The sequence below is a fragment of the Abrus precatorius genome, unplaced genomic scaffold (assembly GCF_003935025.1).
Source record: "Abrus precatorius isolate BTA unplaced genomic scaffold, Abrus_2018 Scaffold6, whole genome shotgun sequence".
Lineage (NCBI taxonomy): Eukaryota > Viridiplantae > Streptophyta > Magnoliopsida > Fabales > Fabaceae > Abrus > Abrus precatorius.
Window position 1 is genome coordinate 12,243,110 of NW_020874406.1, and position 16,219 is coordinate 12,259,328.

Consider the following 16,219-nt stretch of genomic DNA (forward strand, 5'->3'; position numbering starts at 1 on the left):
GTTGTTGGAGGTACAAATAAAATAACAAGAAAATACTTAACATTCAATTCAACCTGATTAAACTACCAGAGAAAGCGCACACAAATTTTTTTTCCCATGGAAGTAATATACGACTGACACTCGGATTTAATTTGGCGTTTAGACTTTATATGATACTTGCTAATCCAACACGTAAGTAAAATTCAATCCCTTTTTATGTGTCGTTTTTTTTTTTTTTCATTCTGAAATGAAATTATAAGTGATTTACACAAACCCCACAGATATATAGCTGCAATAAGTATCAATGCTCCTTTTCAGAAGCACCAAATGAATGTCGGAGAAAGATATTTCACTTATCTCCAAACAAGTATCCAAGCGATGAGTGTCCTCCAGGAACCGATTTGACTTTTGTTGACGGACGATCCTGAAGCATATTTTAAAAAACTAAATATTGAGAATAATGAATTAACTAATTAATTAAGATGGTTGGCAAGGTTGGAAAAGATTGATGATGTGAATATCAATCATAATTAAATTAATATCAAATATAGTCATGGAAGCTTACAGTTACAACGTTTCCCAAGTGCTGGCCTTGAGATCGGTTGTTTGAGACAACAACTTGGGTAGTAGGAGGAGCAACACCGTGTTGGGACATACCGTTGTCGATGTCAATGCCATAGGGTGGTAACGAAACTGTCTTTGTGGGTAGAGGCTGACTTGGCTGCTCTTCTGACCCAAATAGGTACCCCAAAGAGCTGTGTCCACCGCCAGAGCTTTCACCTCTACTCATGATGCACACGGTTCTCTCCAAGATCTATGCTATTAACTGCAAGTCTAACCAATATTTCACTGATAACATTAACCCTAGATGAGTATATATATCTATATAAACAGGATGGTTTTGTTGTTTGATTCAATAAGCAAAGTATGCAAATAGTTTATTTAATATAGTAAAATGGTGGTGATAATGCACTACACCTAATCGGTCATTATTGTCTTCATAAATTTTAAAGGGTGGTTAACTGGTGCTAATTATGTAGTTATACGTTCCCTCGCTAAAAAGATTAAGTGGGATGAGACGTGAGTTACGAAATAATGTAGAACTTCAAGCAAGCCTAACACACGAGTGAATTGGTTTTTTCCATGGCAATATATTTCCTTGTTGAATATAATTATCGGATGAAAGTAGGACTTTTATTACTGCTTTAATCATTTATACAAGATATTAAAGATGCTTTTCTTACAAGGGGGAAAGAGAGAGAGAGAAAATGAAAGCTTTTTTTTTATTTTTCTTTTCCCCTTTAGCCGAAAGGATCAAATGTTTGGAAAGGAGATATTATTCATTAATTAATTTATTTATTTATTAAAGTAATGCATCAGAACTAGCTATGCACTAATAGTGCACTAAATATATGAAAATTGCTCATTAATTATAATGTTATAGGACTTTTTCCTTCAATTATTTAATCAGTTCAATATATTTATAATTTTGCACTATATATAAGCAACTTATATCTAAGTTTTTTTCCAATTAGATGTTGTCGAAATCGATACATAATACAGTTGTACAAGTTGTGAATAAAATGATTTTACTAATATTACTTAATTTATTTCACTTCATAAATTATATTAAGTAGAGTTCAGCTAAAGTTATCATCACTCCATCTAATTGTACGCCAATAACCATACTAGCTCATACCAATGAATGTGCATACTATATATTTGGTTCATTTCTGTAGAGTGAAATGCATAAATCAAGTGTATATATATATATATATATATATATATATATATATATATATATTTGGTTAATTTATTGTCTCCCAGTGAATGCTATTAAAAAAAAAATCTCATAAATATTTTTTTCATATAAACAATGATATTGCTGTTTTACTGTATACTCAGAAGTTCAAACTTCTCAAATGTGACACTGTCGACTCTACCGTAAAAATGGTTTTGGTTTTGGCGGCTTTGCATCCTTAATGGAGTTAAATATATATATTGCTGCGCGCTTAATTATTCTTTAATTATATATACACATATGATTTAGAGATCAAACAAAATAATTATCATTAATCATCGTTAAAGGGTAAGAGGAACAGCATTAAAGTTGAAGCTTCGTGAATCGTGATTGAAGCGGAGTCGTGGTAGGTTAAGTGGCAAATATCAAGTAGGGTTTCATCTATAATTTAGACCCACATTTATCTATTGTCCTCAATGCCGAGGTGGATAATTCCATGGTTATGTTCAAACAAAAATTGACGTCAAATATGCCATCATTCGAGAAGAGAGAAGGATTTACAATTTTTTTGAAAATATAAAAATTTACTCTTTACTTAGGAAAATAACAATTTAATGTTTAGAGAGAATGAAAAAAACTATACAAATAATATCACATGATTTCCAGATTTTTGTATATAAAAAAAATGGTGAATCTCTTGTACGAAATTTCTTTTTTTTTTTTTTGTTCTGTCTAATATATCTTCATGAAGACGAATTTAAACTCAAGTTGAATATTAAATATTTAAACTTAATTTTGTATGTTTTTTTAACAATAATTAATTTTTATATGTGTCGCAACCAGGCGGTCGCAACGGTACGGTGAAAAACTTTTTTAAATATATCAGAGGAGTCGCCACCAAAGTTTATTTTAAGAAAAACTTTTAAAAAACTTAAATATAATACGATATTTGAAACCAAAAATGAGTTCGAGAGTCATTTACGTGTAGGGAAGGTATTAACACCCTACAACATCCGTTTAAAAACGGTTACCTAAAATTAATTGTGCAAATTCATTCTAATTTTGAAAAATATTTATTTAACCCTTAAACATTAATTGTTTTATTTTAAAAGAAGAAATATTATTTATTGAAATATTATTTTGAATTATTTTAAAAATTATTTTGACTTGACGAGTTCGGTTCCCGCTCCTACGTATCCCCGGGTGCAATGGGGAACTCAAAGTCACGTAGTTTTATCTAAAAAAATTATGAAGTTGGTTAATTAAAATAAGTTTAGTAAAAGAGATTTATTTTGAGATTAAAATTATTTTGGTAAAGTTATAAAATTTAGGATACAAGATAACGCGGTTATACATGTACCCCACGAGAAACAACATAGAAAGTGAAAAAAGATCACACAACTATATTGTAAATCGTTAAAATATTTTATTAATGAACAAAGTATTTGAATTTTACTTTTGATGTGAAAGAAAATTTAAGATAGCGTAAGCTATACATAAATCTTCTTATAATTTGTTGCACAATCGAAGACAATGTACATCACACATCGATATTTGTATAAATAAGCAAAGAAATATTTAGTTATTTAATTCATCAAATCTTGAAATATTAAGAAGAAAAATTATAATACGAAATTAATTCCATTCGATGAAAAGAATAAATATATTTAAATTGATTAAAGAAAATAGCTATTTAATAAAAAAATTAAAATTTTATTTGATAAATTTAAATTGCATAAGACCTAAGGTAACATTGGTACACATAGATTTTATCAATTTATAATACATGATGATAGAGAAGCTATACGTTAGTATTATAAATTGATATTATTATATTATTTATTCATTGCATTAAAAGAAATAAATCACAAATATAAATTTAAATTACATCAATACTCAATATTAGGAGGTAAATAATCAAAATAATAATTAAAACATAAATAATGAAATAGCATAAAAAATATTAAAAAGAATGTATTGCTAATGTTAAAATAAAATAAATTTTACAAATAAAAATACAATTTACATATAATATAAAAAATATATGTTTAATCAATTTGAATAATTTTATCACAATTGTTCTAATTATTATTGCTTAAAAAAATATAAATAAAATCTAAAGATTTAAATTGAAAGGTATTTTATTAAACATAAAACAGAATAAATAAAATTAGATAACAAATAAGTAAAATTAAAGGTTGGAAGAAGAAAAAAAAAGAAAAAAAAAGGAAAAGAAAGAAAAAAAATAAAAATAAAAATGAAAAGATACAAATAGGTCTAGACAAACTAAAAAAAAGAAAAATCAAAAATCAAACCTACCCAATAACAATGCCCTATAACTAAACGGCATAAAAAATAATAAAATAACTAAAGTAAGATCGGCGGCTTTTAATATCCTCTCTTCTTTTACAAAAAGTAAAAATAATGTTTTTCAATAAGTAAAGTGAAATTAACATTAAGCTGTTGATATTTGTAGATAAAAAATGAATGGTTAAGATTGATAGGTGAAAAAGTTAATAATCGAAAGTAGCATGTGACTATTTTGGATAATAACATATTAATAAAGGGTAAATAGGTAAATGTTATTTTTCCTTTATCTCTTTCTTTTTTGTCTATCCAGAGCTCCTCAATTCTTATCCCTCTCCTTTCCTTTTAACCTCCAACAGCAGATACAGCAGGTCTTATTTAAAATTATTATATTACTTGACCCATGAGATGGAAACGAAAGTGACAAGGATTAAAATTTTATTTGGAATCGGAGCCAACGAGGAGATCTTGAGCCTTGATCTCAAAGAAGAAAGGGTCATCAGCAGCTGCAGAGTCATTAGCGTCCCAAACAAAAATGCCACGAAGTGAACCGGTATTGATGAGGTCGGTGGCAGCCTCAATGAAGATCTCTCGGGAAAGCTTACCTGAGTCATTTGGATCAGTGCTGAATCCTGTCAAGAGTATATTTTCTTGGTACTCATCTGATAGTTGACCAAAGAAAGCTACAAAGTCAGCTGTTGAGGATAGAGACTCATCGTAGAACTAGTAGTCAACATTTTACATAAGTTTTCTAGTAGGACTGATGTAAAAGTAATTATGTTAACTTTCTACATCAGTTCCTTTATATAACCGATGTAAAAAGTGTTGAGATATTAACTTTCTACATAGGTTTTCTCTTAGGACTGATGTAAAAGTAGTTACGTTAACTTTTTACATCAGTTCCTTCATATAACCGATGTAAAACATTGATATTAGCTTTTTACATGAGTTCCTCTACAGAACCGATCTAGAAATACAGGTAGTATAACAATGTTTGGCCCCATCGGTGTCTTCTCCACCTTCATTCCATTCTCCACCCTCATTGCTCCACCAATCCTCCTCATCTTCCCCCTCTGAGTCTTCATCACCCCACCTCTGACTTTGAAGTCTGTTCAGGAGCCTTCGATTTGGGATTATCCTTCATCCAGTCCTCTTCACGAGCAACCACCTCGAAGCCTGCACTTCTCCTGTACGCACTTTTTTCCGGCTATGTTCTAAAGCAGCTGATTCCTGTGACTATGTGAAAGACTATAAGTTTGTTGCAATTTTTGACACAGATTTTTGACCAAGTCTTGATTTTCTTAAGCAATTGTGCCGTATTTCAAGGATAAAAAGAGAATATAAACATATTCAATAAAGATTCTTGATAAATTCATATTTACCATATTTTGACATATGTGTCCTTTTATTATAGAACATAAATAAGGATTAGAACTTGCTGAAGCACCTCCAGAATATTAATTTATGCTTTTAATTTTTTTAGTGTTTTTTAATATTTTTTCTGAGTCTGAGCTATGTTATTAATGCCGAAGAAAAAAAAGAAGAAGACAACAAGGGAGAAGACAAAGAAGAAGATCTGAATGAGAAAGAAAGGAAATTACTAATATATCCTTCTTAAATGTAACTTGTAAAATCGGTTTCCTATCTTTTATTTTTAACCATCTGATTTTGATCAACAGTTCAAAATATTTGAAAACTTTTGAAAAAGACAATTTTATCTTACTTTTTACAAAAGATGGGAGGATATTAGAATCCACCAGTAAGATCAAGTCAATCAAATAATGCACAGTTACTTAATCGTAGGGGCAGACTTCTCGAATTGCTATTTTGCAACGTTTAATCATATCAATATAATAAAATAATAGTAAATATTAATAAATATAAAATAAATAAATAAAAGTGATAAAAGAGACTTGCATTAAACATGGATGCCCACATTTTACAGATCTGTCAAATCAGATTCAACGTTTTTAATAAAATAATATTAAATTAAAGAAAAAGAAAAAAAGTTGATTTAAACGTATCTTTTATTCCAAGAACATACATTTACGCATAATGTAAGAAAACAAACAAAAAGAAATAAGCTTAAAAAGAGCAAGTTTTTAAACAAGGGAAGAAAAGAGCTTACGCAGACTCAAGAAGAAGCAATAAGCTTTCCGATGCAGTGATTTAAACCGTGAAGTAATAGTTAATGGTATACTATCTTCCTTTCCTTTTTATTTTTTATTTTTGCATCTTCTTTCCCTATTTCTTAAGACTCAGACTCCTTCTTAAAAAACGTTTTGTTGTTCTCTCTCTGAAAATTAGTTCCTTTCTCCCCCGAAAAGAAAAACCCTTATTCCAGATCCCTTACTTGAGTTTTTATACTCCCTTCAATCTCATATTTAGGGTTTTTCTTTTACAAAATGCTAAAGTTCTGAGTTTTCCTTTTTCATGCTCAAGACTGTTTTTTGATATTGGAGTGTAGGCTTGCTTGATGCAGGATTTCTATTTCCGGAGGCCAAATCCCTTTTCTCAAAAAATTTTCTATTTTTTGTAAAACAATTTTATTATTTTATTTTTATTTTTTTTTTAAAAAAATTGGAAGTAATCTGAGAGAGGCAAAAATCAGTATTCACAATATGAATATTATTAGCACATAGGACGAGTACAAACTCTATCAAGTCTCAACAAAAATTTATTAAAATTTTAATGTTATGTACATTTTACTACTAAAATATTTATATTTTATTTATGCCTAAACATTTTGATAAAAGAAACATCAAATTAATTACAACATATGTTATATGTAGATAGAAATTTTGCTTACTATAATATGAGATCAAATTTAATATATTATTGTATAAAATGAAATAATAAAACCATAATAAAACTACTGACAAATAATAAAGTTTGAATGTTTAAAGTTATTTAAGTTAATGATTGTATTGAAATATATTTAAATTTTTTAACCAGTTTTAAAATGTTTTTTATATGATATTGTCTAAATAATTTTCATAAATTTAAATTTTTATATTCATAAATTACTTAAAATAGTCTTTAAACACTTGTTTTAAGTTTTTATATGTGGAATATAACTATGGAAAAATTATTAAACTTAATATATATATATATATATATATATATATATATATATATACATTACCATCATATAATTATCTTTTCAAAATCTCATTGTTACTATTAAATAAAATACCATATCGTTACTTTATTTTAAGTACGATATTTTAAAAAATAAAGAGAGTAAGAAAAGGACGATACTTATATATAAAACAAATTTGTGATTATTTAATATAAATATATATATATATATATATATATATAATTTAAAAGTTATATATACTAAAATACGGTGCGTTTAGAAAAATTATAGAAATACCGAGTTCAAATTTTTGGTGAGTGTAAAAAGAATAACATAAAGTTATAAAATTTTTAAATTGTCAATGATAATTTATTTAAAAATATTTTAAAAATTTAAAAATTTGTAAATAGTGATTTTTCAGAAAATAAAAATAATTTTAAAAAAAAATATTAATGACAATTAAAAATAACAAAGTACTAAGAAACGCTATCAGTAATTTTTAAAATTTTCCATATTTTCATTAATTTTTACCGAAACTTTGATAATTTTTTTTCTTTTCATATTAAAAAAGCCCAAATTTATTGCATTCTCATTATTATATTTTAAAACTAAATAGAAACAAGTAGATATTTTTAATAAACATTATTTTAATGTTTAAAATCTACATGTCACTTGATTTAAAAACTTATTAAAAAATTACTATTTTAGGGGTTTCATAATAAATCCTAATTTATTTAATATGCTTATTTTTATACTAATTTTATGAGATATTTTTGGGAAAAGAAAATAAACATTTTATGATTATTTTAATTATTAATATTTCAATTGCAATCTTTGTACGCACAATTTTTATATATATTAAATAATAATTTATTATTTGTATGAAATCAATAAATAATGGATTATATATCTCAAATTTTCTGCCCTGCGATGTGTCTAAGAAAAGTTGATGATCATTGATCAACGTCATAGAGCCAATTTGGGAAATTTTCGTACAAAGTGAGTATTCGGCACTTGCAAAGTACAAGTAAACCATGCAATTTGAGACGCACTGACCATAGTTTTTTCTTTATTTTTTGAAAGAGACTATGGTTTATAGTTTATAACATCATGTTTTTACGTTCTCGTTTACAGCATCACTTGTTGAGACAGAATGATGAGCTTTTGAGCCTAAATAATAATATCCAAGTTCCTCTGGCAATGGATAAATGAGTTTTAAGCACTCATTTGTTTCCTTTATTTTTTTTTTTTTAAGTTTAAAACAATTAATTTTTAAAAAAATTTAATATAGTAATTTTTTTTACACTAATATAAATTTAAAATTTTTTATATGTGTAAAAATTTTTAAACTTATACCGATATAAAAATATTTTTTTAATATAATTTTTTAAATTTAAAAAAATATATCTAAAAATTATTTTGAGTGTTATTTTAATATAAAATATAAATAAATTTTTTATTATTATAGTAATAAAATAAAAACATCTGTTTTTTATAATAAAATCTTTAAAACAAGATTATGGATTCCTAAAACCATTTTTAAGAACTATAACAAATGGACCCTTTGATGACTTGTAGTGCTCTGAAAAAGATAAGCAGAACAAAGCTATGTAGACAGAGTCCGGTTGGCAGGGATCTCGTGGGCCCCTCGAATCCTTAGTAAGTTAAACCCCTCAAAATACAAAATTACAAATACAGGAAAACAAAAAGAAAAAAAAAAAAAAAAAAACCTTGACTACCATATATAATTTTATATCCACATCTTTGTTATTAAAATAACACTAGATTATCATCATATGATTCTTTAAAATACTTTTTGTTAAATTAAGTTTTATAAAATTTTAAATGTCAAACTATAACTATTTACAAAGAATTCTAATAATAACAACAAAATCAGTAAAAATTATTTTCGTATATCACTAAAATTTGTAAATATTAGTTTAATAAGGATTTTTTTTCAAATATAGCTTTTGCCGTATTATATTAAAGCTTAGGAGACATGATTTTATTTTATTTTTTTCTTAAAAAAAATAGAATTCTCAATATATAACATAAATTTTTAAATAAAAATACGAGGAAAACAACTATTATGTAAAAGTACAATAATAAATTTTTTCCGTCTCTTTCGATAAATTTTATGCTTTTAAAGTATGAAACTAATATATTGTAAGGGTTTGATGACGTGAGACTGATTTTAAGGTTAGGAAATAATAGTAATAATAATAATATCATTGTTGTTATTATATAAAAAACTATAATACGTACGAATTAATTTTATAAATTAAACTTTAATATCGGCCAAATAATTTGCCTTTAATTTTTTATTTTAAATTAAATAAGTACTTTATTTGTTTATTAATTTATCTAATATCAATTTAATTTCCTAAAATTATATAAAAATTAAAATAATAAAAATATATTATTTTAATTTGTAATAATAAAAAAATAACCAGTTTACTATCATTTAAGGAACTTAACTGGTATTATATATATTTTTTAATAATCGAATTGATATAAAGTGAATTTTGAAATATTAAATAAATAACATAACAATTATTTTATCTAAGTAAGTTATAATATATTTGGTAAAAATATATATTAATATTAAAAAGTGTTTTTTATATCATTATTAATAAATTTTGAATGATTAATAATATAAAAATAAAAAATTATATAATAAAAAATTTTAAAAAGTTTGTAAGATATTAGTTAGCAAGATAAAAATACTAATTTAGGTTTATCAAAAAGTAATCAATTATGAAAAATAGAAAACATTTTTTATAAGAGAATTTATAAAAAAAAGTCTTAAGATATATTTTTTAATTTTTCTAAGTACAAGACCAACACAAAATTAAAACTACAAGAAAGACATCATAAATCTAATATTATTACGTAATAACCTCCAAAACTAAGGGAACGATAGCGAGGGACTACTAATCCTTTTCTTATTTTGGGTTTGGTAATGGGTCATTTTCTTTGTAGGTCTTTTTTTTCTCTTAAATTAAGGGGTCCAAAAAGAGTTAAAGAATCTTAAATTATAGGCCGCTAAAACGCCCATATTGACACCCATGTTGTGAAGGACTCAGCATATCACTGATAATTTTTCAGCCCAAACTCAAAACAAAAAGAAAAGCCCACATATAACCTATAGTTACTTGGACCAAAAAGAGAAACCTGTTGTTACTATGTTTAAGTTCTACACCAATCAATTTTACAACAACGAATACTAATTAGTGGGCACTTGGTAGAGAATTAAAAAAATATTAAAAAATTATTATCATTTACATTTATAATAAAAAAAACTATCATAATTAATGTGTTAAATGAAACAAAATATATATGGATTTATATCCTGCCACCTGTCATACACGTTACTAGAGAGTTGGGAAACCTCCGGAAGCATATATTACTGTATTCGTTTGGAACTTACTCTAATCTTCTTCACATCCCATTCCATCTATTTCCATTAACCCATCTCTGCTTCTCTCTCCTTAAATTCCCTTTTCGTATCCATCCAAATTTAACTTTACTGTAAGTTTTCCGTTCACTCTTTTCGTCACCTTAACACACTCATATTAGTCCATTCGCGTATTCATAAACGCCATGTAAGGGAATACGATCGTTAAAGTGTTGGGTTTTTAATAATTATAGCCATTATTCATATGATGCAATACTAGTGTTGGCATAGCTTAGACCTTCTTATTTATTGCCAATCTCGTTTTAATTTTTCATCGTCTTTTCTTAAAATAAATTAAAATGGCCACCAAGAATCGTATTATTGTATAGGCCATCATATTCCATGTTTTGCTTGTGGCATGTAAGAATTGTATGTGTGCCATTTCATTTAATAATTAATATTCGTCCAATTATTTTCGTTTCTCTTCTCTCTGCAGACTAAGTGCTGTTATCAGTTGCTAATTCGCTCTTTCGAAATTAAACTCTAGATGATGCTTTATCAAAAGGAGTTACTCCAGTATTATCGTGATATTTGTTGCAAAAAAATGACATTAGTTTTAAATTGAAAGGCAAAATTAGTGATTATATCATTTTACGTCTCGAATGCCATTTCTAGAAGGTACTATGTTTCGTGAGGGAATCTTCCATAAATTCAAAGTTTGTTTCCTTCAATCATTGCAGGGGCAGAACGGTAGCTAAAGAGTACATGCGTGAACCTGTTGCTCTTTTATTTTTGCCTGCAATCCGCAGATTCAGGCAATTGTACTCGATGAATGGATCAAGGGGTAGTGTGTAATGTCTATGATGCCTATATTTGAAAGATTGTATAGAACACGTTGACTAAGTTTTAGATTCTCGGAGTTCATGTATTTATTTTTCTCGTATGATTGAGGAGTAGGCATTTTTTACTAAGAAAATGTATTGATTAGATAAAATTTTATCCTTGAGACAGGTATATTGGCGACTTCAACACCTAGGAAACAAGAGAACAATGAAGCTGGCGAAACGGGGCTTGCTACTAAGGAGATGGTTGACCCAATAGTCGACTTTAGCAGGCCTCCACCACTTCCTCCTTTTATGGGAACTTTAGTAGTTCTTTCGTTGTTAGAGACATGGTGGAACCGTGGCACCGATGATGATGGCAAATGATGTGAGATCATACCCTCTATCACAAACAGTTCTTATTTAGAGAGTAAGATGAGATACATTATTCAGTGTGTGTGTGTGTTCTCTCTATTTGAAGAAAATCTTGGAAATAAAGATCACAATATTGATTGCATAGGTAAGCAATCGAACAAAGACGCTCCATAGCTTTATGTAGCCATCTAGTAGTGGATTAATCAAAGGTGCTACAAATATATTATGAATTTTCAATATCCATGTTAATATTACATGTGGACTTCTCAAAAACCCTGCAGGAACACACACACACACACACGCAGACACGTATATTAATGGAAATTTTAGGATGATTAAAAGGAAATGAAAAATCGAGGAACAATGACTTACACTCAGTTGCTTTAGGAAAGTCATCAAATAATGAAGTCAAGTTTTTCAACAGGGTCTGAATTTCTCAAGAGAATGCCAATTGAACAGGTCCAGAAATAGACAAAACAAAAATACCATAGGATTATCATATACAATCATAAGAATCAGAGTACTTATATGAGCCAATTTGCAATTTAGGAGTTACCAAAACTATGCTTCCAGGTTTGATTGGTGATTCAATTATTACTTCAGCTCTCCTGATCATAGTTTTACAGTGAGTATATGTTTTACACAATAGAATACTGTTTTTGAGAATTTGAACGTTTTGCTACTTACAAAATGATTATGTTTTCGCCTTCTTTTGATAACTTGAAGAAGCTGCAACCTCTGGTGAATGGGATCTGTTTCTCTTTCCATTCTACCATACCACATATTGTAATCAAGCCTAGGATCATTTGTTCTTAATAAAACACTAAATAATAACAAGAACATTAGTGAAACAAGGAAAAGAATATGACCCAAATGCCAGTTAGCTGCAGCATGTAAATCATCTCCCTCGTATACACGTCTCACTCTGAATTTCACATTCCGACCCATTCCATCAGTGAGCTGTTCTAAGAAACGCATTACTTCCTGCAATGTTGTATTTGGACAAGCATAACTATTTTCTCGATGAAATCATGGTTTATTGTGGGTAAGACGTATGGTTCAGATACATACCGTCTTCCCCTGGAATGGTGCGGTGAAGGTATAGTCATCAAAGCAAGCATCTTCGGATATGTACTCACGCAAATGTCGCAGCTCTTTCTCGTTGATGCAAGTGTAGAACTCATCTACGATCTCTGTTGGAGAGAGAGAATTGTGGTCTCCTTTTGATGTTATGGCTGAAATTCTATGTCTATCCCAATATTTTTTTAGGACATTCTTCTTCATGCTGAGTCGTTGTGTCTCCATTTTGTGCGTGTGTGTGTGCAAGTTGCACTTTCTTTTGCTGGGGGAGAACCTGATGGTGAGTTTCTTTGTGATGTTGGGGTTCATTCCCTGCCAATTGCATGAAGCTATGGTTGGGAATTTGACTAGAGCGTCCATTTGTAAATTTTCTTATCGAAAGATCATCATGGACTAGCAATGGCATCTTACTGAGACTAATATATTGCTGCCTATGTGACTTTCTTAAGGAAAAAGAACAAAGACCTTTCTCCAGCTTTAACCAAAGAATCAGTGCCTAGTTTGTTTAGCTTCACCATTTGCTTCGTTGTTTCTTCCTTGGCATGAAATCCAAGAATATTGAATTATTTCAAATAACACTTTACGTTGTATTTTGATTTGCCAACTTCTCATCCCTTTTTGTCATGGACTTCATTTTACTCATTTTAAACCACTGCTACCAGTATTATATTGTTACTCAACCATTGCTACCAAGTACCATGGTGGTGTTGTTATTGAACATTTATTCATTCCTTTTTTGGTATGGCACGTTAAATATAAGGTAAAAGATACCTTTGATGTGCTCCCTCCCCCCAAAAAAATCATTTTACTGCTGACCATGATAGATAATACTAATAGTGGCAGCATGTTATTTCCGCAACATCTCTTCAATAAAGAGATATATGAAGCAAAGAGAAAAATGTGAGATAAAATGAGTAAAGATAGAAATAAAAAGAGAATAGCATTACTCATACTAATTTCGTTTGTATTTTCATTTGCAAATCTAAAACGATTTCTTCCATTAAATGCAACCTTCATCGAGTGAGGACTAGTCATTCCTAAAGGACGCTTGGCTAATAATCGAACATAACTGGTGAACAATAAGATTGATTATTGAGCTTATAAATCATATTGTTGCACAATGATACGACGTTTATATTACACAATTTTGGGCTTTGGGGAAGGACGAAAATTGTAATGGCACAAGGGATAGAACATTGGGCCATCGTAAGAGATAAAGTAAAACATAGAAATCCCTTTGTAGGTTGCTTAATTGGTAAGACCTGGGGATATTTTGTAAGACTGCTATGGTTCGACCCAGTTAATGCTCTGCATCCCAATTTCGCACTCTGTTCCCCATCCTTTCCTAAGGCAAACCTCCTAGGGGTAGGGGTCTCACTAAAACGTTGAATCAACAGATTGAATAAATCATTATTATAAACAAAAAATGAAAAATTATATATTTCTTATTTGATTCAAAATGTATGTTCCAAATTGAATTGAATCAAATCACAAACATTATTGAAAAATATATTTATTGTATAAAAAATATAATTCTTTTTATAGAAGTGTAACACTTAAACAAAAGAAAGGATGGAACATGAAAAAGATAGACATGTAGGAGTAGTCCGATAAAAAGGAATAAAAAAAAGGTCCTACCATACCAATTTATTGCACGAATTGAAGTGACGAAAATCCTTTCATCAACTCACATCTTATTTTCATTAAACCCATTTTTATTTTTGTTAGTTAAACACTTGTTTGATAAAATATATACAAGTCACTTTGTGATAAATCTCAATTATGATACGTAAACACCAAAATTTAGATGTTAGATTGAAGATTGATGATGAAATAAGTTCGATTAACAATAGTTTGTGGCAAATTAAGCCCTAGTTAAAGCAGAATAGCTAATTTAGCTACTGTTAAATGAATGAAAGAAGAGAACTTATACTCAATGACTAAATCACGTGGGATTTTAGAATTTTAGATATTAGTTTTAGCTACTGTTAAGTGAAAGAAGAGAACTTACACTCAATGACTAAATCACGTAGCATTTTAGAATTTTAAATATTAGTTCAAATATAATAGTCGACTGTTTGGGAATTAAAAACATGGTTGTTAATTATCTTCTTATAATAAATGCAAATTTTAAATTCACATAAGATTGGATGATAATAGTCTCTACTTTTTAGGGATAAGAGGTTTTCGAGTTCTTTTTAGATTTATTTTAAGTTTATCTACTCTAGAGGCTTGAGCACACTAAAAATATGGAGAATTAATATGGATTTATTTTAGAATTTTAGTCGTTGAATCTTCAGACCACTCAATGATTAGATGAATAGTGGGTTTCTAACTATGTTTGCTAGAATAACATACTAGATAATGTAATACTCTAAATTTTTTTTATTTGAATTATATCAACTTCATTGAATAAAATATAAGTAGAACATAGAGATTTTAGAACTAAAATTTTCTTTAACAAATTTTACTAAAATGAGTCTGATCAGTAAAGAATTGAGTAATATAAAAAGAAAATAAATATGTATATTTTTTTAACAATTTTAGATTATCTAAAATAGTTTTATATAATTTATAAGAGGTTTAGAAAGATCCAAAAATAAAAAATAAATAAAATTATAAAATTTGACCAAAATAATCAAACTACTCCTAAAAACACTTAGAATGGAGGTCTATTTTGGACAAACAAATGAATGAGATAAATTCTAAAATTTTCATGGTAAGTTATTAAACCAAATAGGGTTTGAACAAAATTCAAACCAACTTTCTCAAAAATAGTCCACATATGATGTGAAAAATGGCCTATTTTGTGTCAAAAACTTGCAAAATTTGTAACCTACCCAACCCAATTCAATTTTCACATTTTCTTGGCTTGAAAGATAAGCCAATTAACCAGTAGATGAAGCATGAAAGAAGCTAGAGAGAAAGAGCCAATAAGAAAAGAGCTTGAGTCATCTAAACTTTCAAGAAATGATGAAGGAATATTGACTCAAGTCAATACATTATTATCCCTTGCCAAATTTTCTCATTAAATTATGATCAAACCCTTTCTAAAGAAACTAATAATTGGAGGAATTAAGTGGAAAGAAACTAGACTTATCAAACTAAAGAATTAGAATCAAATTGGACAAGTATAAAGTCATAAAACATGACATCATGACTTGGAAAATTGCTAACTATGCTTTGAAACTTTTGGAGCAATTTGAACGTAGGTGGGAAACTATAAGGAGGCCACCTTGTGAAGCAAAAATACTTGCCTAAGACTCCTCTATTTAGTCACAAGCCACCCACAACAATTCAGCCAAGACAAAATTTTAGAAACCCATTCAAAGTAAAGTGCCATTTCACATAAGAATGGAGCAACCATGCAATGGAGGTAGAGTTTCCACGCTTAACAACTTTTAGTAACCCCCAAACACTTCTACAATCAGTCTCAC

The 16,219-nt window shown here is 28.4% G+C and overlaps 3 protein-coding genes across 3 annotated transcripts; 1 reads left to right on the forward strand and 2 right to left on the reverse strand.

Moving 5' to 3' along the window:
* Positions 1-328: 328 nt before the first annotated feature.
* On the reverse strand, positions 329-769 carry LOC113869959 (protein SPIRAL1-like 5). The gene is made up of 2 exons (XM_027506529.1): positions 545-769; positions 329-403 (listed from the first exon to the last, which is right to left on the reverse strand). The coding sequence occupies exons 1-2, from the start codon at positions 767-769 to the stop codon at positions 329-331; spliced, it is 300 nt and encodes a 99-aa protein (XP_027362330.1).
* Positions 770-10,570: 9,801 nt separating this feature from the next.
* LOC113870182 lies at positions 10,571-11,714 on the forward strand. The gene is made up of 3 exons (XM_027506779.1): positions 10,571-10,640; positions 11,247-11,350; positions 11,518-11,714. The coding sequence occupies exons 2-3, from the start codon at positions 11,272-11,274 to the stop codon at positions 11,712-11,714; spliced, it is 276 nt and encodes a 91-aa protein (XP_027362580.1). The 5' UTR covers positions 10,571-10,640; positions 11,247-11,271.
* An 84-nt stretch (positions 11,715-11,798) lies between these two features.
* LOC113870183 lies at positions 11,799-13,149 on the reverse strand. Its single transcript, XM_027506781.1, has 6 exons — positions 12,774-13,149; positions 12,572-12,686; positions 12,390-12,471; positions 12,259-12,310; positions 12,075-12,129; positions 11,799-11,977 (listed from the first exon to the last, which is right to left on the reverse strand). Exons 1-6 carry the CDS (start codon positions 13,140-13,142, stop codon positions 11,799-11,801), a joined length of 852 nt encoding a protein of 283 aa, XP_027362582.1. The 5' UTR covers positions 13,143-13,149.
* Positions 13,150-16,219: the final 3,070 nt, after the last annotated feature.

What these genes read in the sequence shown, in the direction of transcription:
- LOC113869959 (XM_027506529.1), bottom strand. Translation starts at nt 769, where the DNA reads ATGAGTAGAGGTGAAAGCTCTGGCGGTGGACACAGCTCTTTGGGGTAC. An exon ending in ACTTGGGAAACGTTGTAACT is followed by an intron (nt 404 to 544) that starts GTAAGCTTCCAT and finishes AATATGCTTCAG; the next exon opens with GATCGTCCGTCAACAAAAGT.
- LOC113870182 (XM_027506779.1), top strand. Translation starts at nt 11,272, where the DNA reads ATGCGTGAACCTGTTGCTCTTTTATTTTTGCCTGCAATCCGCAGATTC. An exon ending in CTCGATGAATGGATCAAGGG is followed by an intron (nt 11,351 to 11,517) that starts GTAGTGTGTAAT and finishes TCCTTGAGACAG; the next exon opens with GTATATTGGCGACTTCAACA.
- LOC113870183 (XM_027506781.1), bottom strand. Translation starts at nt 13,142, where the DNA reads ATGGACGCTCTAGTCAAATTCCCAACCATAGCTTCATGCAATTGGCAG. An exon ending in TGCAGCTAACTGGCATTTGG is followed by an intron (nt 12,472 to 12,571) that starts GTCATATTCTTT and finishes GTGGTATGGTAG; the next exon opens with AATGGAAAGAGAAACAGATC. An exon ending in GGCGAAAACATAATCATTTT is followed by an intron (nt 12,311 to 12,389) that starts GTAAGTAGCAAA and finishes AACTATGATCAG; the next exon opens with GAGAGCTGAAGTAATAATTG.